This window comes from Agelaius phoeniceus, chromosome 30, assembly GCF_051311805.1.
Source record: "Agelaius phoeniceus isolate bAgePho1 chromosome 30, bAgePho1.hap1, whole genome shotgun sequence".
NCBI classification, from domain to species: domain Eukaryota; kingdom Metazoa; phylum Chordata; class Aves; order Passeriformes; family Icteridae; genus Agelaius; species Agelaius phoeniceus.
The window spans coordinates 2,770,531-2,792,082 of NC_135294.1; the positions used below are offsets into that span (position 1 = coordinate 2,770,531).

General features: G+C 45.3%; 1 protein-coding gene across 4 annotated transcripts in view; it reads left to right on the plus strand.

Annotated features, from left to right (window-relative positions):
- The first annotated feature begins 325 nt into the window (after nucleotides 1–325).
- ENTPD4 (ectonucleoside triphosphate diphosphohydrolase 4) overlaps nucleotides 326–21,552 on the plus strand; it is a 37,767-nt gene continuing 16,540 nt past the window's right edge. The window contains exons 1-8 of one of the 4 annotated variants that reach the window (XM_054650534.2): nucleotides 326–422; nucleotides 1,480–1,585; nucleotides 2,338–2,523; nucleotides 6,012–6,217; nucleotides 10,195–10,345; nucleotides 13,381–13,484; nucleotides 15,609–15,668; nucleotides 18,834–18,958. In XM_054650534.2, coding sequence (XP_054506509.1) covers nucleotides 1,512–1,585; nucleotides 2,338–2,523; nucleotides 6,012–6,217; nucleotides 10,195–10,345; nucleotides 13,381–13,484; nucleotides 15,609–15,668; nucleotides 18,834–18,958 — 906 coding nt within the window. In that variant the 5' untranslated portion in view covers nucleotides 326–422; nucleotides 1,480–1,511. Of the gene's footprint in view, nucleotides 423–1,479; nucleotides 1,586–2,337; nucleotides 2,616–3,261; nucleotides 3,418–6,011; nucleotides 6,218–10,194; nucleotides 10,346–13,380; nucleotides 13,485–15,608; nucleotides 15,669–18,833; nucleotides 18,959–21,552 lie in introns of those variants that run through there. The other 3 variants (XM_077191643.1, XM_054650537.2, XM_054650536.2) reach the window with 3 other exon arrangements.

Consider the following 21,552-nt stretch of genomic DNA (forward strand, 5'->3'; position numbering starts at 1 on the left):
TTCAAAATATTGACCCAGTTATAGCTATGAAGTTTATATATTTCAAAATATTGACACAGTTATAGCTATGAATTTAATATATTTCAAAATATTGACACATTTTTAGCTATACATTTTATATATTTCAAAATATTGACACAGTTATAGCTACGAACTTTATATACTTCTCAATTTTGGCATATTTGTAGCCACAAATTCCTATTTCTGCCGTTAACGGTGTTTTTATAGCGATTTTTGGCCGGTTTTACCGGAGCGCACCCGGCTCCTCCTGGCCACGCCCCCTCCTCAATGGCCACGCCCCCAAAGCCACGCCCCCGGGGAATCCCTTCTCGGCCCCGCCGTGACGTCAGCGCGCTCTACGTCACGTCCGGCGGCGCACCCGGAAGTGGCGTGGGGCCGGTTGCCATGGGGCGGCCCGGGAGGTGAAGTTGCGGGGGAGAGAGAGAGGGGGCGAAACACTGGGAATGGGACCGGGAATGGGAACGGGATCGGGAACGGGAACGGGAATGGGAATGGGATCGGGAACGGGATCGGGATCGGGATCGGGAACAGGACCGGGACCGGGACGGGAATGGGACCGGGAACACGACCGGGAATGGGAATGAGAATGGGACCAGTAACGGGAATGGGACCGGGATCGGGACCGGGAATGGGAATAGGAGCGGGATCGCCGCGGGGTTCGGGGGGAGCCGAGCCGAGCCCTGCGGGATGGTGGCGGCCGAGGGGAGCTGCACCAGCTCCTTCCGCTCCGAGTCCCTTCCCCGTCCCGTCCTCGTCCTTGCCTCCATCCCGTTTCCCTCATCCCTTTCCCTCATCCCGTTATTCCTCCGTCCCGTTGTTCCCTCACCCCGTTCCCTCACCCCGTTATTCCCCATCCCGTTATTCCCCATCCCGCTGTTCGCTGTCCCCTCCGGCCGCCCGGCCCCGGCTCCGCTCCCTGGTGGCGCCTGGGTCGGGATCTCCCCTCGGGCCGGGGAAGGAGGGACAGCCCCGGCTGCGTCCCTGGGCTGGAATTCCCTCATTTCCTTGGCTCTTTTGGAGTTTTGCTGGTGTTTGATCCTGGCAGGGGTCCCGGGATCCCGGGATGCTTTGGGTGGGAAGGACCTGAAATAGGACCTGAAATCCCATCCAGCCCCAAGCCCGGCACCTCCCGCTGTCCCGGGCTGCTCCAGCCCTGCCTGCCCGGCCTGGGGCACTGCCAGGATCCAGGGATTCCTCTGGGAATTCCTCTGGGAATCCCACCCCAGACCCTCCCCACCGTGCCCGAGGGGATTCAGTGCTTCCATCCCCTCTGGATCCCTGTTTTCCTTTGGATTCCTGCATTCCTTACCTGGGAAAGGGAAGGGAAGGATCCCATCCCAGGGTGTTTCCTCAAGGATCTCCCTGAGCTGAACAAGGAATCAGCTCCCTCAGGGAATCAGCTCCCTCAGGGATCTCCCCAGGCTCTGCAGGGAATTAGCTGCCTTGGTTTTCCCTCAGGAGCAGAGCAGGGATGGCCCAGGGGAGCTCGGATGTTCCTGGTCCCTCCGAGGTCACCGGCTGAGGCTCCACAGCTCCTGCTGCTGCCCCATCCCAAAATGGGCAGGTAAGGATCCCAGAGGAACTGTGGGATAAACTGGAAAGGCTTTGGAGGGAAGGAACAGGGAACCTAATCAGGAATTCCAGCATGGGAATGGTGTCCTGAGTCCTCTCAATCCACAGCAAAACCCTGCAGTGGGTTGGGTTGGGTTGGGTTGGAAGGGGCCTTCAGGATCATCCCACCCCTGCCATGGCAGGGACACCTCCCATGTCCCAGGGGGCTCCAGCCTGGCCTTGGGCACTGCCAGGGATCCAGGGGCAGCCCCAGCTGCTCTGGGAATTCCATCCCAGCCCCTCCCCACCCTCCCAGCCAGGAATTCCTTCCCAATATCCCATCCATCTCTGCCCTCTGGCAGTGGGAGCCATTCCCTGTGTCCCATCCCTCCATCCTTTGTCTCAGGTCCCTCTCCCTGGAGCCCCTTCAGGCCCTGGGGAACTGCCCTGAGGTCCTCCCAGATTTCTCCAGGATCATCCCCAGATTTCCATTCCCTGAATCCCAAGCCAGGCTTTTCCCTCCTTCCTGGCTCTAATTTTCCTGAGACTTTGAAAGAAAGCCAGGAGATAAAAAGGAGCTGTAGCCCCAAACCCAGCAAATCCCATGGGATCTTTCCATCCTCCTCAGCCCAGGCCACTCCCAGGGATGGGGCAGGAGTGGGAATTCCATCCCAGCCCATCCACACCCTCCAGGCAGGAATTTTCCAGGTGCGTTTAGCCCCAAATCCATCCCTCAATCCGCTCGTTTCTCCCTTGGCATTGCAGGATCAGCATCTCCTGCCTGCTCCCGGCCTCGTGGCACTTCAGCCTCTCCCCCGTGGGGTGTCCCCGCATCCTGAACGCGTCCCTGCGGCAGCTGCTGCTGCTGGGGGCGGCCGCGGCGGCGGCGGCGCTGCTGCTCTGCTCCCTGCTGCTGGTCCGGGGCAGGCACCGCGACGGGAAATTCCAGAGGTGAGGGGCGGAGAATTCCATGGGAATGGGGAAATGCTGCTCTGCTCCCTGCTGCTGGTCCGGGGCAGGCACCTCGATGGGAAATTCCAGAGGTGAGGGGGGGAGAATTCCATGGGAATGGGGAAATGCTGCTCTGCTCTTGATCCGCACCTGAGCCAGGAAATTCCACAGGTGAGGGGGAGAGAATTCCATGGGAATGGAGGGAATGGAGCCTGGGGGAAAGGGGAAATGCTGCTCTGCTCCTGATTCGCACCTGGGACAGGAAATTCCAGAGGTGAGAGCGGAGGGAATCCATGGGAATGGAGGGGATGGAGCCTGGGGGAAAGGGGAAATGCTGCTCTGCTCCTGATCTGTACCTGAGACAGGAAATTCCAGAGGTGAGGGGGAGAGAATTCCATGGGAATGGAGGGAATGGAGCTGGGGGAAAGGGGAAATGCTGCTCTGCTCCTGATCCGCACCTGGGATGGGAAATTCCACAGGTGAGAGAGGAGGGAATCCATGGGAATGGGGAAATGCTGCTCTGCTCTTGATCCGCACCTGAGACAGGAAATTCCAGTGGTGAGGGGGGGAGAATTCCATGGGAATGGAGGGAATGGAGCCTGGGGGAAAGGGGAAATGCTGCTCTGCTCCTGATCCGCACCTGGGACGGGAAATTCCACAGGTGAGAGGGAGAGAATTCCATGGGAATGGAGGGAATGGAGCTGGGGGAAAGGGGAAATGCTGCTCTGCTCCTGATCCGCGGCAGGCACCAGGAGATTCCAGAGGTGAGAGGGAGAGAATTCCATGGGAAGCAGGGAATGTTTCCATGGCAAACAGGAAAAGGGGAAATGCTGCTCTGCTCCCTGCTCCTGATCCGTGGCCAGCACCGCGCCCAGGACACGGGAAATTCCAGAGGTGAGAGGGCACAGAATTCCATGGGAAACAGGGAATGGGGAAAGGCTTCTCTGCTCCTGATCCACAGGAAGTACCAAGCCTGGGGTGGGGGATTCCACAGGTGAGGGGAGGGAATTCCATGGGAAACAGGGAATGGAGCCTGGGGGAAAGGGGGAACAGTCTCAGGTGTCCTGGCTCCTGATCTGTGGCAAGCACCGTGCCTGGGAAGGGAAATTCCAGAGGTGAGAGGGGAGGGAATCCATGAAAACAGGGAATGGAGCCTGGGGGAAAGGGGAAACACTAAACACTAACAGGTCTCTCTGCTCCTGATCTGCTGGAAGTACTGAGCCTGGAATGGGAGATTCCAGAGGTGAGAGGGGAGGGAATCCATGAAAACAGGGAAATGGAGCTTTGGGGGAAAGGGGAAATGCTGCTCTGCTCCCTGGTCCTGATTCCTGTACTCAGCAAGTACAGCTGAGGGTGGGATGGGAGATTCCACAGGTGAGGGGAGGGAATTCCATGGGAAAAGAGGGAGTGGAGCCTGGAGGAAAGGGGGAGCAGTCACAGGTGTCCTGGCTCCTGATCTGCAGTGAGTGTGGCCGAGCCCAGGATGGGAGATTCCACAGGTGAGAGGGGGGGAATTCCATGGGAAAAGAGGGAAAGAATTCCCTGGAAAAGAGGGAAAGATTTCAATGGAAAACAGGAAGTGGAGCCTGGGGGAATGGAGGAAAGAATTCAATGGGAAAAGAGGGAGTGGAGCCTGGAGGAAAGGGGGAACAGTCACAGGTGTCCTGGCTCCTGATCTGCAGCGAGTGTGGCCGAGCCCAGGATGGGAGATTGCAGAGGTGAAAGAGAGGGGATTCCATGGGAAAAGAGGGAAAGAATTCCCTGGAAAAAAGGGAAAGAATTCCATGGAAAAGAATGAAATGGAGCTTTTGAGGAAAGGAGAAACGCTGCTCTGCTCCTGATCCACAGCAAGTCCAGCTGGACCTGGGACAGGAGCTTCCACAGGGGCTTGGCTCTCATTCTCAGGGTTGTTTATTTTCTCTTATCTATTCCATTCTTCCTCTGACCTGCTGAGATCTGTCCAGCAGGTTGGGTTGTGGCACAGTTCCTGCCCTTGGGGTGGTCCCCTTGGGGCTTTTTATACTAAAAACTGTGTGTACTTTATTTATTTTAATTTTCCAATACCTATCACCTGTGTTAGACAGTCTGTCTCTACCCTAAACCAATCCAAAAGTGGCACCATCACAGCAGAGGATGAAGGAGAAGAAGGAGAAGGACAGGACACGCCCAGTTTCCTCCATCTTGCCTCTTGAACCCCCATTCTAAATCCCCAAAATTCCACTTTTTCACCCTGTGATAAATTCACTGTCATTCTACTCAAACTCTTGTGGCTTGTAAATCCTCACACAAAGTTGGGAATTGTTTCCATGGGCTAAAATCAGAGGCACAGGTGTTTGTGACTCTGTGCCAAGGTCTCTGAGCCCCTGCCAGGGTCTGGAATCTGTGACCATGGTCACAGGGGTTTTCAGGATGAAGAAGAGACGAGAATGTTGACTCCATGATCAGAAGGCTTGATTTATTATTTTATGATATATGTTACTGTCGTGGTTTAGGGCAAATTTGGAGGGGAATTTCCAAATTAGGGCCCCTCCAGTAAGCAAACCCACACAGCCCCTTCCCCCAGCTGGTTCAGGAAGGATTCCTCAGAGAGGAGTGGAAAGAACCTGTTTATTTAACAAGCACAGCACCCCCAGCACACAAAATGAGCAATACCAGGTGACACCGCTCTGAAAAAGATGACAAATTCAGAAAGTCTCTCTTGGGGGGGTGCTCACTCTCTTCTCAGTCCCTCCAGAGCTGGGCCAGCTGCTGCAGGCCACAAGGTGCAAACTCTCGGTGTTTCCCAGGTCCCAGTCTGGAGCAGGTTCAAAATGATCAGAAAAAGGAAAGGAGAAACAGTCCAGGAAGAAATTGGACAGTTTAGCTAAACTAGCTAAAGAGCAAAAGCAAGCAGAAGCGAAGCAAGCAAGAGTGAGAGAGCAAAGCAAAAAGCAAAATCAGAAAAGGCAAAAGCTGCAGTCTCTGTGTCCCGCCAGGCTGATAAGAAAACCAAAACAAAACTTTCCCTCTTCAGAGCCAGTCTTAAAGGTACAGAACACAATATCCAGCATTAACAGAACACATGAATGGGGATACAAGCATCATAACGTCACCCTAGGACAGTTACATTAAGACTATACTAAAAAGAAATAGAAAGGAAAAGGTTTCTTCAGAAGCTGGCTAAGCTAAGAATAGAAAAGAATGAAAAACAAAGATCTGTGTCTCAGAGCATGAGACATGAGTGGCCAGGAAATCCAAACACCCACAGGACACCAGTCACAGGTCTGTGTTGCATTCCACAGCAGCAGATAACCATCGTTACCTTTGGTTGCTGAAACTGCAGCTTCTCACAGGGAAAAATCCCAAGAAAGGATTTTTCATGAAAGATGTCTGCGACAGGAATCAGCCAGGGCAGCCAGAGCAATGTCCTGGGTTCTGACACATAGGAAGGGCAATTCCCTGCAGCAATTCCCTGCAGCAATTCCCTGCAGCAATCCCCATTTTCCCAGGTACCTGGCCAGGGTGAGGGACACGGAGGCCACGGACACCGGGAACCCCAACCTGAGCTACGGCATCGTGGTGGACTGCGGCAGCAGCGGCTCCCGCGTCTTCGTGTACTGCTGGCCCCGGCACAACGGCAACCCCAAGGACCTGCTGGACATCCAGCAGATGAGGGACAGCTCCAGGAAACCCGTGGTGATGAAAATCAAACCAGGTATGGCCACAAACCTGGCATTTCTCCATGGTTTTCTCTCCTAACTTGGATTCCTGCGCTACAAAGTAGCTGGATAAGGGATATTTCCATGTTTTGAGTGTGGAACAGCTCCAGGTTTCTTTGGGATTGGTTTGCAGGAGTTTAAGTCTGGAATGGGGCAGGAGGGAGAGGTTTGTCCATGGGACAGCAGCTGGAAACCCATGGTGATGAAAATCAATCCAGGTACTGGGAAAAGTCAGCTCCATGTGGGAATTCCTCCATGATTTCCTCTCCTAACTCTGCTTCCTGCACTCCAAAGGGGCTGGATAAAGGGATAAAGGATATTTCCCTGTTGTGAGTGTGGAACAACTCCAGGTTTCTTTGGGATTGGTTTGCAGGGGGTTTTGTGGAGCTTAAAGTTTGAAATAGGCAGGAAGGAGAGGATTTTCCATGGATAAGGCAGGTGCTGTCCCCCGGCCTGCTGGACATGCAGCAAATGAGGGACAGCTCCAGGAAACCTGTGGTGATGAAAATCAAACCAGGTACTGGGAGAAACATGGAATTCCGCCATGATTTCCTCTCCTAACTCTGTACTCCATGAGTGGCTGGATAAAGGAGATTTCCAGCATGGAACAGCTCCAGGTTTCTTTGGGATTGGTTTGCAGGGAGGTGAAGTCTGGAATGGGGCAGGAGGGAGAGGATTTTCCATGGGGCAGCAGCTGGAAACTCCTTGTGATGAAAATCAAGCCAGGTATTGAGAGAAACATGGAATTCCGCCATGATTTCCTCTCCTGACTCTGCTTCCTGCACTGCAACATGGCTGGATAAAGGATATTTCCATGCTGTGAGGGTGGAAGAGTTCAAGGTATCTTTGGGATTGGTTTGTAGGGAGATTTCTGGAGCTCAAATCTGGAATGGGGCAGGAGAGAGAGGATTTTCCATGGTACAGCAGCAGGAAACTCATTGTAAAGAAAATCAAACCAGATACTGGGAGAAATATGGAATTTCTCCATGATTTCCTCTCTTGACTGTGCTTCCTGCACTCCAAAGTGGCTGCATAAAGGATATTTCCATGCTGTGAGTGTGAAAGAATTTCAAGTTTCTTTGGGATTGGTTTGCAGGGATATTTCTACAGCTCAAATCTGAAATGGGGCAGAAGGGAGAGGTTTGTCCATGGGACAAGAAAAGGTGGCGTTCAGATATAGTCTGAAGAGTATACTATGTATAATTATATATATATATATATATATATATATATATATATACACACATACATATACATACATATATATATATATATAAAAAATATGTGTTATATATATATAAAAATATAATAGTATACTATATATATAATATAATATATTAATAGTATACTATTCTTTAGTATAGGTTAGTGTAACATTCTCTATTATATTATACTATATTATTTCTTATTATATTTTTAGCATTCTGTAAGTATCTTTTCTGTACATAGTATGAATAGTATACTATTTATATAATATATTTATTATATTTTATATAATAGTACACTATATATGCTATATCATATATGAATAGTATACTATTCTTTAGTATAGTTTAGTATAGCATTCTAATGATATAATATGATATGATATATATTATATGATATAATATAATGGGATATAATATAATGGGATATAATATAATATAATATAATGGGATATAATATAATGGAATATAATATAATATAATATTTCTTATATTTTTAGCATTCTGTAAGTATCCTTTCTGTATATAGTATGAATAGTATACTATTTATATAATATATTTTATTATATTTTATATAACAGTATGCTATATATACTATATCATATATGAATAGAATACTATTCTCTAGTATAGTTTAGTATAGCCTTCTAATAATATAATATGATATGATATGATATAATATAATATAATATAATATAATATAATATAATATAATATAATATAATATAATATAATATATTATTATATTTTTAGCATTCTGTAAGTATCCTTTCTGTACATAGTATGAATAGTATACTATTTATATAATATATTTATCATATTCTATATAATAGTATGCTATATATACTATATCGTATATGAATAGTATACTATTCTTTAGTATAGTTTAGTATAGCATTCTAATGATATGATATGATATGCAATAATATAATATAATATGCAATAATATGCAATAATATAATATGCAATAATATAATATGCAATAATATAATATGCAATAATATAATATGCAATAATATAATATAATATAATATGCAATAATATAATATAATATAATATAATATAATATAATATAATATAATATAATATAATATAAAATAATATATATTATTTCTTATTATATTTTTAGCATTCTGTAAGTATCCTTTCTGTACATAGTATGAATAGTATACTATTTATATAATATATTTATTATATTTTATATAATAGTACACTATATATGCTATATCATATATGAATAGTATAATATTCTTTAGTATAGTTTAGTATAGCCTTCTAATAATATAATATGATATGATATATATTATATGATATAATATAATGGGATATAATATAATGTAATGTATTATTTCTTATTATATTTTTAGCATTCTGTAAGTATCTTTTCTGTACACAGTATGAATAGTATACTATTTATATAATATATTTATTATATTTTATATAATAGTACACTATATATGCTATATCATATATGAATAGTATACTATTCTTTAGTATAGTTTAGTATAGCCTTCTAATAATATAATATGATATGATATATATGATATGATATAATGGGATATAATGGGATATAATGGGATATAATGGGATATAATGGGATATAATATAATATAATATAATATAATATAATATAATATAATATAATATAATATAATATAATATAATATAATATTTCTTATTATATTTTTAGCATTCTGTAAGTATCCTTTCTGTATATAGTATGAATAGTATACTATTTATATAATATATTTATCATATTCTATATAATTGTATGCTATATATACTATATCATATATGAATAGTATACTATTCTTTAGTATAGTTTAGTATAGCATTCTAATGATATGATATAATATAATATAATATAATATAATATAATATAATATAATATAATATAATATAATATAATATATATTATTTCTTATATTTTTAGCATTCTGTAAGTATCCTTTCTGTATATAGTATGAATGTATACTATTTATATAATATATTTATTATATTTTATATAATAGTACACTATATATGCTATATCATATATGAATAGTATAATATTCTTTAGCATAGTTTATTATATTCTAATAATATAATAATTTAGTATATATTATTATATTCTAATAATATAATATGATATGATATATGATATAATACATAGTGGGATATAATATAATGGGATATAATATAATATGATATGATATGATATAATGTAATGTAATATGATATGATATAATATTATATGATATAATGTAATATAATGTCATATCATGTCATATCATGTCATATGATATGATATAATATAATATAATATAATGTAATATAATGTAATAGAATGTAATAGAATGTAATGTAAGGTAATATAATGCAATATAATGTAATGTAATATGATATAATAGTATATGATATAATGTAATATCATGTCATATCATGTCATATCATGTCATATGATATGATATAATATAATGTAATATAATGTAATATAATGTCATATCATGTCATATGATATAATGTAATGTAGTATAATATAATATTGTATAATATAGTATAATATGATATCATGTCATATCATGTCATATCATGTCATATCATGTCATATCATGTCGTATGATAGAATCGAATAGAATATGATAAATATAATACTGAATCAGCCTTCTGAGAACGTGGATTCAGATTCATCATTCCTGCCTTCATCAGGGCCCCCCCCAAGCTCTGCTCAGCCTTGCCCAGGCAATGCTGCAGCTGCAGCTGCTCCTCTCCCCGTTGTGTTTCCGCAGGCATTGCCGAGTTTGCCGGCTCTCCGGACAAGGTCAGCGATTACATCTCGCCCCTGCTGAGCTTCGCTGCCCAGCACGTGCCCCGCTCCAAGCACAAGGAGACCCCTCTGTACATCCTGTGCACTGCAGGCATGAGGATCCTGCCCGAGAGGTGAGTCCTGCTTGGTGGTTGGGAGTTCCAGCTGAATCCCAGCTCTGCTTCCTGCACTGCAGAGCGGCTGCAGAAAGGACATTTCCATGTTGTGAGTGTGGAACAACTCCAGGGTGTTTTGGGATTGGTTTGCAGGAGTTTAAGTCACAAATGGGGCAGGAGGGAGAAGATTTTCCATGGGACAGCAACAGGAAAAGGTGGTGATGAAAATCAAACCAGGTACTGGGAGAAACATGGAATTTCTCCATGATTTCCTCTCCTGTCTCTGCTTCCTGCACTGCAAAGGGGCTGGATAAGGGATATTTCCATGTTGTGAGGGTGGAAAAACTTCAGGTTTCTTTGGGATTGGTTTGCTGGGATATTTCTACAGCTCAAATCTGAAATGGGGCAGGAGGGAGAGGTTTGTCCATGGGACAGGAAGAGGAAAAGGTGGTAACGAAAATCAAGCCAGGTACTGGGAGAAACAGGGAATTCCTCCATGATTTCCTCTCCTGACTTTGCTTCCTGCACTCCAAAGGGTCTGGATAAAGGATATTTCCATATTGTGAGTGTGGAAGAACTTTAGGGTGTTTTGGGATTGGTTTGCAGGAGTTTAAGTCACAAATGGGGCAGGAGGGAGAGGATTTTCCATGGGACAGCAACAGGAAAAGGTGGTGATGAAAATCAAGCCAGGTACTGGGAAAAGTCAGCTCCACCTGGGAATTCCTCCATGATTTCCTCTCCTAACTCTGTGCTCCATGAGTGGCTGGATAAAGGAGATTTCCAGCATGGAACAGCTCCAGGTTTCTTTGGGATTGGTTTGCAGGGAGGTGAAATTTGGAATGGGGCAGGAGGGAGAGGATTTTCCATGGGACAGCAACAGGAAACTCATTGTGATGAAAATCAAGCCAGGTACTGGGAAAAACATGGAATTCCTCCATGATTTCCTCTCCTGACTTTGCTTCCTGCACTCCAAAGTGTCTGGATAAAGGATATTTCCATATTGTGAGTGTGGAACAACTCCAGGGTGTTTTGGGATTGGTTTGCAGGAGTTTAAATCACAAATGGGGCAGGAGGGAGAGGATTTTCCATGGGACAGCAGCAGGAAAAGGTGGTAACAAAAATCAAGCCAGGTACTGGGAGAAACATGGAATTCCTCCATGATTTCCTCTCCTGACTCTGCTTCCTGCACTGCAAAGGGGCTGCATAAAGGATATTTCCATGTTGTGAGTGTGGAACAGCTCCAGGGTTTTTGGGATTGGTTTGCAGGAGTTTAAGTCTGGAATGGGGCAGGAGGGAGAGGATTTTCCATGGGACAGCAACAGGAAAAGGTGGTGATGAAAATCAAGCCAGGTACTGGGAGAAACATGGAATTCCTCCATGATTTCCTCTCCTGACTCTGCTTCCTGCACTGCAACATGGCTGGATAAAGGATATTTCCATGGTGTGAGGGTGGAAGAGTTCAAGGTATCTTTGGGATTGGTTTGTAGGGAGTTTTCTGGAGCTCAAATCTGGAATGGGGTAGGAGAGAGAGGATTTTCCATGGGACAGCAGCAGGAAACTCTTTATGATGAAAATCAAGCCAGGTACTGGGAAAAACATGGAAGTTTTCCATGATTTCCTCTCCTAACTCTGCTTCCTGCACTGCAACATGGCTGGATAAAGGATATTTCCATGTTCTGAATGTGGAACAACTCCAGGTTTCTTTGGGGTTGGTTTGCAGGGATATTTGTAGAGCTCAAATCTGAAATGGGGCAGGAGGGAGAGGTTTGTCCATGGGACAGGAACAGGAAAAGGTGGTAACGAAAATCAAGCCAGGTACTGGGAGAAACATGGAATTCCTCCATGATTTCCCCTCCTAACTTTGCTTCCTGCACTCCAAAGGGTCTGGATAAAGGACATTTCCCTGTTGTGAGTGTGGAACAACTCCAGGGTGTTTTGGGATTAGTTTGCAGGAGTTTAAGTCACAAATGGGGCAGGAGGGAAAGGATTTTCCATGGGAAAGAGGCAGGAAACTCCTTGTGATGAAAATCAAGCCAGGTACTGGGAGAAACATGGAATTTCTCCATGATTTCCTCTCCTGACTGTGCTTCCTGCACTGCAAAGGGTCTGGATAAAGGATATTTCCATGTTATGAGTGTGGAAGAACTCTAGGGTGTTTTGGGATTTGGTTTACAGTGAGTTTAAGTCTGGAATGGGGCAGGAGGGAGAGGATTCATGGGCCAGGATGAGAATCAGTCCAGGCACTGGGAAAAGTCAGCTCCACGTGGGAATTCCTCCATGATTTCCTCTCCTAACTCTGTGCTCCATGAGTGGCTGGATAAAGGAGATTTCCAGCATGGAACAGCTCCAGGTTTCTTTGGGATTGGTTTGCAGGGAGGTGAAGTCTGGAATGGGGCAGGAGGGAGAGGATTTTCCATGGGACAGCAGCAGGAAAAGGTGGTAACAATGATCAAACCAGGTACTGGGAGAAACATGGAATTTCTCCATGATTTCCTCTCCTGTCTCTGCTTCCTGCACTGCAAAGGGGCTGGATAAAGGATATTTCCATGTTGTGAGGGTGGAAAAACTTCAGGTTTCTTTGGGATTGGTTTGCTGGGATATTTCTACAGCTCAAATCTGAAATGGGGCAGGAGGGAGAGGTTTGTCCATGGGACAGGAAGAGGAAAAGGTGGTAACGAAAATCAAGCCAGGTACTGGGAGAAACATGGAATTTCTCCATGATTTCCTCTCCTGACTTTGTTTCCTGCACTCCAAAGGGTCTGGATAAAGGACATTTCCATGCTGTGAGTGTGGAACAACTCCAGGGTGTTTTGGGGTTGGTTTGCAGGAGTTTAAGTCACAAATGGGGCAGGAGGGAGAGGATTTTCCATGGGACAGCAACAGGAAAAGGTGGTAACAAAAATCAAGCCAGGTACTGGGAGAAACATGGAATTCCTCCATGATTTCCTCTCCTACCTCTGTGCTCCATGAGTGGCTGGATAAAGGAGATTTCCAGGTGGAACAGCTCCAGGATTTTTGGGACTGGTTTAAGGCTTTTTTGGGGAATTTTGCAGCCAGCAGAAAGCCATCCTGGAGGATCTGCTCACCGACATCCCCGTGCACTTCGATTTCCTCTTCTCTGACTCCCATGCTGAGGTGATTTCTGGCAAGCAGGAAGGTAGGTGGGCCTTGGGAAAGTGTCTGGGAAATACCTGGGATTGCCAAGGGATGATTTGGGCTATTTTTAAATTGGTTTTTCAAATCCTGCTTGGCTTGAGAGCCTTTGTTCCTCAGGAGATCTGGAGTGTGAGATCTGCAGCTTCTGATGGGCCAAATATTTTCTGATTATCCCTGAAAATTTAATGGAATTGAATCTAGAAAATATTTAGGAAATCCAAGGGATTATTTGGGCTATTTTTATTGGTTTTTGGTTTTTCAAATCCTGCTTTTCTTGAGAGCCTTTATTCTTCAGGAGAGGAATATTCCTTTGTTCCTCTGCAATGTTCCTTTGTTCTTCTGGAATATTCCTTTGTTCTTCTGGAATATTCCTTTGTTCCTCTGGCCTCCTGATGGGCCAAATCTTTGCTGATTATCCCTGAAAATGTAATGAAATTGGATCTGGAAAGTATTTAGGAATTCCATGGGATTATTTGGGGTATTTTTATTGGTTTTTTTTTCAAATCCTGCTTTGTTTGAGAGCCTTTATTCCTCAAGAGAGGAATATTCCTTTGTTCCTCTAGAATATTCCTTTGTTCTTCTGGAATGTTCCTTTGTTCTTCTGGAACTCCTGATGGGCCAAATCTTTACTGATTATCCCTGAAAATCTGCTGGAATTCAGTCTGGAAAATATTTAGGATTTCCTCTAATGGAATTGAATCTGGAAAATACTTGACATTTCCAAGAGATGATTTAGGGAATTTTGGTTGCTTTTTCAAATCCTGCTTTGCTTGAGAGCCTTTGTTCCTCAGGAGCTCTGGAGTGTGGGGATGAGGCCCTGATGGGCCAAATCTCTGCTGATTATCCCTGAAAATGGAATGGAATTGGATCTGGAAAGTATTTAGGAATTCCATGGGATTATTTGGGGTATTTTTATTGGTTTTTTTTTCGAATCCTGCTTTGTTTGAGAGCCTTTATTCCTCAAGAGAGGAATATTCCTTTGTTCTTCTAGAATATTCCTTTGTTCCTCTGGAATATTCCTTTGTTCTTCTGGAATGTTCCTTTGTTCTTCTGGAACTCCTGATGGGCCAAATCTTTACTGATTATCCCTGAAAATCTGCTGGAATTCAGTCTGGAAAATATTTGGGATTTCCTCTAATGGAATTGAATCTGGAAAATATTTGGGATTTCCAAGGGATGATTTGGGGTGTTTTTATTGGTTTTTGGTTTTTCAAATCCTGCTTTGTTTGAGAGCCTTTATTCCTCAAGAGAGGAATATTCCTTTGTTCCTCTGGAATATTCCTTTGTTCTTCTGGAATGTTCCTTTGTTCCTCTGGAGCTCCTGATGGGCCAAAGATTTCCTGAAAATTACTGGAATTCAATCTGGAAAATATTTAGGATTTCTTCTAATGGGACTGAATCTGGAAAATATTTAGGCTTTCCAAGGGATGCTTTGGGATATTTTTATTGCTGGAAAATATTTGGGATTTCCAAGGGAATACTTGGGGTGGTTTTGTTGCTTTTTCAAATCCTGATTGGCCAAATCTTTGCTGATTTTCCCTGAAAAATTAATGGAATTGGATCTAGAAAATATTTAGGATTTCCAAGGGATGATTTGGGGTATTTTTATTGGTTTTCCAAATCCTGATTGGCCAAATCTTTGCTGATTATCCCTGAGAATTTAATGGCACTGAAGCCATTTCCTCTAGAGGGTGGGCAAGGATAAATCCCAACATTCCTGATGGAAGGAACTTTGCAGGATGAGATGATTTGGGAAGCAGGGATATTTTGGTGTGATCACCAGAGCCTTAAAATCCCTTTAAAATTTCATTTCCTTCAATTCTTTCCTGAATTTTACACATCAAAGTGTCTTTAATTCATTCAGCCAGGAATTTTGTCATGGCATTGACCTGGGAGAGGAGAAAATCATCAGGAATTCCTGATGGAATTAACGATTTCCCAGGAATGATTCTCAACCATGAAAGATTTCCCAGGAATATTCAACTTCTACAAATTTATAAAATAAAAATGAGCAATAACAGAGCCGAAAAAAGGGAATGAAAATGTTTCCATCTGCTTTCAAGTTCATAATCCAGCAATTCCTGCTATTCCTGGAATTCCAGAGCTGTTTTGTTTCCTCCTGCAGGAGTCTATGCATGGATTGGGATCAACTTTGTCCTTGGAAGATTTGAGCACACGGACGATGGTGAGGATCGGAGGGGGCTGGGGCTCCAGGGGATGGTTTGCCAGCCAGATGTGGGGATGCAGTTCCAGCCAGATGTGGGGATGCCATGTCAGCCATGGGAGTTGCACTTCCAGATGTTGGGAAGCAATTCCAGCCAGATTTGGGATGCCATGTCAGCCATGGGAGTTGCACTTCCAGATGTTGGGATGCAGTTCCACCCATGGAAATTGAATTTCCAGGTGTGGGGATGCAGTTCCAGCCATGGGAGTTGCACTTCCAGATGTTGGGATGCAGTTCTAGCCATGGGAGTTGCACTTCCAGATGTTGGGAAGCAACTCCAGCCAGATGTTGGAATACAATTCCAGCCATGGGAGTTGCATTTCCAGATGTTGGCAAGCAATCCAGCCAGATGTTGGGAAGCAATTCCAGCCATGGGAATTGAATTTCCAGATGTGGGGATGCCATGTCAGCCATGGGAGTTGCACTTCCAGATGTTGGGAACCAGTTCCAGCCATGGGAATTGAATTTCCAGATGTTGGGATGCAGTTCCAGCCATGGGAATTGAATTTCCAGATGTTGGGATGCAGTTCCAGCCAGATGTTGGGATGCAGTTCCAGCCATGGGAATTGAATTTCCAGATGTTGGGAAGCAATTCCAGCCAGATGTTGGAATACAATTCCAGCCATGGGAGTTGCACTTCCAGATGTTGGGAAGCAGTTCCACCCATGGGAATTGCACTTCCAGATGCTGGGATGCAATTCCAGCCAGATGTTGGGAAGCAATTCCAGCCATAGGAGTTGCATTTCCAGATGTGGGGATGCAGTTCCAACCATGGGAGTTGCACTTCCAGATGTTGGGATGCAATTCCAGCCATGGGAGTTGCGCTTCCAGATGTGGGGATGCAGTTCCAGCCATGGGAATTGCATTTCCAGATGTTGGGATGCAGTTCCAACCATGGGAGTTGCACTTCCAGATGTGGGGATGCAATTCCAGCCATGGGAGTTGCACTTCCAGATGTTGGGATGCAATTCCAGCCATGGGAGTTGCATTTCCAGATGTTGGGATGCAATTCCACCCATGGGAATTGAATTTCCAGATGTTGGGATGCCATGTCAGCCATGGGAGTTGCATTTCCAGATGTTGGGATGCAATTCCACCCATGGGAATTTCATTTCCAGATGTTGGGGTGCCATGTCAGCCATAGGAGTTGCATTTCCAGATGTTGGGATGCACTTCCACCCATGGGAATTGCATTTCCAGATGTTGGGATGCCATGTCAGCCATGAGAGTTGCATTTCCAGATGTTGGGATGCAGTTCCAGCCATGGGAGTTGCACTTCCAGATGTTGGGATGCAGTTCCAGCCATGGGAGTTGCACTTCCAGGGATGCAATTCCAGCCAGATGTTGGCAGCTGCTGCAGGGCTTGGCTTGGGTTGGCTCCACTCCCTCCTGGAGCTTTAACAGCCACAAGCAGCAGCTCCTTGGGGCTCTCCCTGGCTGGATCCCCAGGAGTTTTCCCTGTTTCCCACTGATTTTTCCCCTCTTTCCCATCGATTTTCCCAGAGGATGAGGCCATGGTGGAAGTGCAGGGCCTGGGCAGTGAGCACAGGGATTTTCCCAGTTTCCCATTGATTTTTCCCTGTTTTCCATTGATTTTTCCCTCTTTCCCATTGACTTTTCCCATTTTTTCCCAGAGGATGAGGCCATGGTGGAGGTGCAGGTCCCAGGCACCAAGCCCAGGGACTTTTCCCTGAATCCCACTGATTTTTCCCTCTGTATTTCCCAGAGGATGAGGCCATGGTGGACGTGCAGGTTCTGGGCAGCGAGCACAGGGGTTTTAACCTATTTCCCATGGATTTTTCCCATTTTTCCAGAGGATGAGGCCGTGGTGGAGGTCCCAGGCAGCAAGCACAGGGATTTTTCCCTGTATCCCACTGATTTTTCCCCTCTTTCCCTCTGTATTTCCCAGAGGATGAGGCAGTAGTGGAGGTGCAGGTTTTGGGCAGTGAGCACAGGGATTTTCCCAGTTCCCCATTGATTTTTCCCTGGATCCCATTGACTTTTCCCATTTTTTCCATTTTTCCCAGGGGATGAGGCCATGGTGGAAGTGCAGGTCCCAGGCAGTGAGCACAGGGATTTTTCCCTGTATCCACTGATTTTTTCCTGTATCCCATTGATTTTTCCAGAGGATGAGGCCATGGTGCAGGCCCCAGGCAGCGAGCACAGGGATTTTAACCTATTTCCCATGGATTTTTCCCATTTTTCCAGATGATGAGGCCATGGTGGAGGTGCAGGTCCTGGGCAGTGAGCACAGGGATTTTCCCTATGTCCCATTGATTTTTCCCTGGATCCCATTGACTTTTCCCATTTTTTCCATTTTTCCCAGATGATGAGGCCATGGTGGAGCTGCAGGTCCCAGGCACCAAGCCCAGGGATTTTTCCCTGAATCCCATGGATTTTTCCCTCTGTATTTCCCAGAGGATGAGGCCATGGTGGATGTGCAGGTTCTGGGCAGCAAGCACAGGGGTTTTAACCTATTTCCCATGGATTTTTCCCATTTTTCCAGAGGATGAGGCCGTGGTGCAGGTCCCAGGCAGCAAGCACAGGGATTTTTCCCTGTATCCACTGATTTTTTCCTGTATCCCATTGATTTTTCCAGAGGATGAGGCCATGGTGCAGGCCCCAGGCAGCAAGCACAGGGATTTTTCCCTGTATCCCACTGATTTTTCCCCTCTTTCCCGTCGATTTTCCCAGAGGATGAGGCCATGGTGGAAGTGCAGGTCCTGGGCAGTGAGCACAGGGATTTTCCCAGTTTCCCATGGATTTTTCCCATTTTTTCCCAGAGGATGAGGCCATGGTGGAGGTGCAGGTCCCAGGCACCAAACCCAGGGACTTTTCCCTGAATCCCATTGATTTTTCCCTCTGTATTTCCCAGAGGATGAGGCTATGGTGGACGTGCAGGTCCCAGGCAGCGAGCACAGGGGTTTTCACCTCTTTCCCATTGATTTTTCCCATTTTTCCAGAGGATGAGGCCGTGGTGGAGGTCCCTGGCAGCGAGCACAGGGGTTTTAACCTCTTTCCCATTGATTTTTCCCATTTTTCCAGAGGATGAGGCCGTGGTGGAGGCCCTGGCAGTGAGCACAGGGGTTTTAACCTATTTCCCATGGATTTTTCCCATTTTTCCAGAGGATGAGGCCGTGGTGGAGGTCCCTGGCAGCGAGCACCACGATCCCATTTTCCGCAAGCGAACCGTGGGGATCCTGGACATGGGCGGGGTCTCCACTCAGATCGCCTACGAGGTGCCCCAGAGTGTAAGCCTTGCCTTGCCTCCCTCCCGGGCAATATCCAGGAATTCCCCCTTCCCTCTGGGCTAATTTAACACCTTTTCCTTTCTTTCCCATCCTTTGGAATCCCCCATCCCATCCCATCCCCATCCTATCCCATCCCATCCCATCCCATCCATCCCCATCCCATCCCATCCCACCCCACCTCATCCCATCCCCATCCCCATCCCCATCCCATCCCATCCCATCCATCCCCATCCCATCCCATCCCATCCCCATCCCCATCCCCATCCCCATCCCCATCCCCATCCCCATCCCCATCCCCATCCCCATCCCCATCCCCATCCCCATCCCCATCCCCATCCCCATCCCCATCCCATCCCATCCCATCCCATCCCATCCCATCCCATCCCCATCCCCATCCCCATCCCATCCCATCCCATCCCATCCCATCCCCATCCCCATCCCATGGATCCCATCCATCCCCATCCCCATCCCCATCCCATGGATCCCATCCATCCCCATCCCATCCCATCCCCATCCCCATCCCCATCCCCATCCCCATCCCCATCCCCATCCCATCCCATCCCATCCCATCCCATCCCATCCCATCCCATCCCCATCCCATCCCATCCCATCCCATGGATCCCATCCCATCCCATCCCATCCCCATCCCCATCCCCATCCCCATCCCCATCCCATCCCATCCCCATCCCCATCCCCATCCCATCTCATCCCATCCCATCCCATCCCCATCCCCATCCCCATCCCCATCCCCATCCCCATCCCCATCCCCATCCCCATCCCCATCCCATGGATCCCATCCCATCCCCATCCCATCCCATCCCATTCCCAAAAGAATTTGGTTTTTTCATTCCCATCACTCAAATCCTGCATTAATCTTTAATTTTTAATCTTTCTGGACAATTTTAAATCCCTTACACTCCCAAAATTTGCATCCTGGGGCTAAAAACCCAAAAATTCCTGGTGGTTCCTATAAAAAGCCTTCCATAAAAATGACTTTTTCCTTTAATTTTGGGGAGAAATTGAATTAGCAGTTATAAATGTCACAGAACTGCTTTGTCCCAAACTGATAAATTGCTGTAATTCCACTGAGTTCTGGAGCAATTCCTGAATTTTTCAAGCTGAACTTCCCATGAAATTAATTGAGAATTATCTAAAGAAAAAACAGCATCAAATCCCCATGTTTGGCTCTGTTCTAATAATGGATAAATTGAGTTTTTAAATCCTGTGGAATGATGTTTCCCTAATTAATTCCCTAATTCCTCTGTTTTAATTAACAGAGGGTGTAAGAAATGATTTGGAATTATTAAAATCTGGACATTCAGTTCCAGAGCAGATCCAGTCAAAGATCAGCTGGGAAAACAGGGATGAACATTCCTGCCTGTGGGGTGGATTTATCTGAGCATAAATGGACATAAAATGGGAATTTTGGTCGTGGAATCTGTCCTGGGAATCAGGAATGGGAGGGGAGCACTGAATTCAGCAGCCACAATCCACATTTTTCCATGGGAGAAGAAAATTCCAGGCTCCACAGAAGCAATTCCTGGGCTTTGCAGGGCCAGGGATCTGAAATTCCAAGATTTTGCTGTCCCTGTGAAGTGATCTTTTTCAAAATGATGTTGGAAGTGATCATTCCCAAGGAAACCCAAGGAAAACTCTTCTGTTCTGTTCTCCCTATGAAATAATCTTGGATTTTCCAAATAAAAAGGGAGAGATGATCATTCCCAAGGAAAACTTCTCAATTTTACTCTCCCTATGAAATAATCTTGGATTTTACAAATAAAATGGGAAAGATTATAATTCCCAAGAAAAAATCTTTTTTTTTTGCTCTCCCTATGAAGTAATCCTGGTCTTTTTAACAAAAAAATCTGGGAGAGATGATAATTCCCAAGGAAAATTCCTCAATTTTGCTCTCCCTCTGAAATAATCTTGGATTTTCCAAATAATGTGGGAGATGATCATCCCTGAGGAAAACTCCAGAAATATCTGGATTATAAAGGGCTGGAAAGCACTGGGGAAGCTGCCCAGGGCAGTGTGGAGTTCTCGTTCCTGGGAATATCCAAAAACCACGGGTGTGGCTCTTCAGGATTCTTGGATTGATGATCTTCAAGAACACTTCCATGATATGGAAGAGATGGGTGAAACTGGAGATGTCTAAGACATCCCAAAAAATTCATTTTAGGATCAGATCCATCCCAGTGATTCCTGATTCTGCTGTTGGATTGATGATCTCCAAGATCTTCAAGATCTTTTCCAACCAGAACCCCTCCATGATGCTGTGGGGATATCCCTTACCCAGAGTGCAGCAAGCACAGACAGCAAAGCATGAAAGAGATGGGTGAACTTTAAGGTGTCCTTTAAGGTGTCCAGGACATCCCAAATATTCATTTTTGGGTCAGGATCATCCCAGCGATTTCTGATTTTGCTGGATCAGGCAGGATGCACAGACAGGAAAGCATTAAAGAGATGGGTGGGAGTGAACTTAAAGGTGTCCAAGACATCACAAAAATTCATTTTTGGAGCAGGACCATCCCAGTGATTCCTGATTGTGCTGTGGGATTGATGATTGATGATCTTCAGGATCTTTTCCAGGCAGA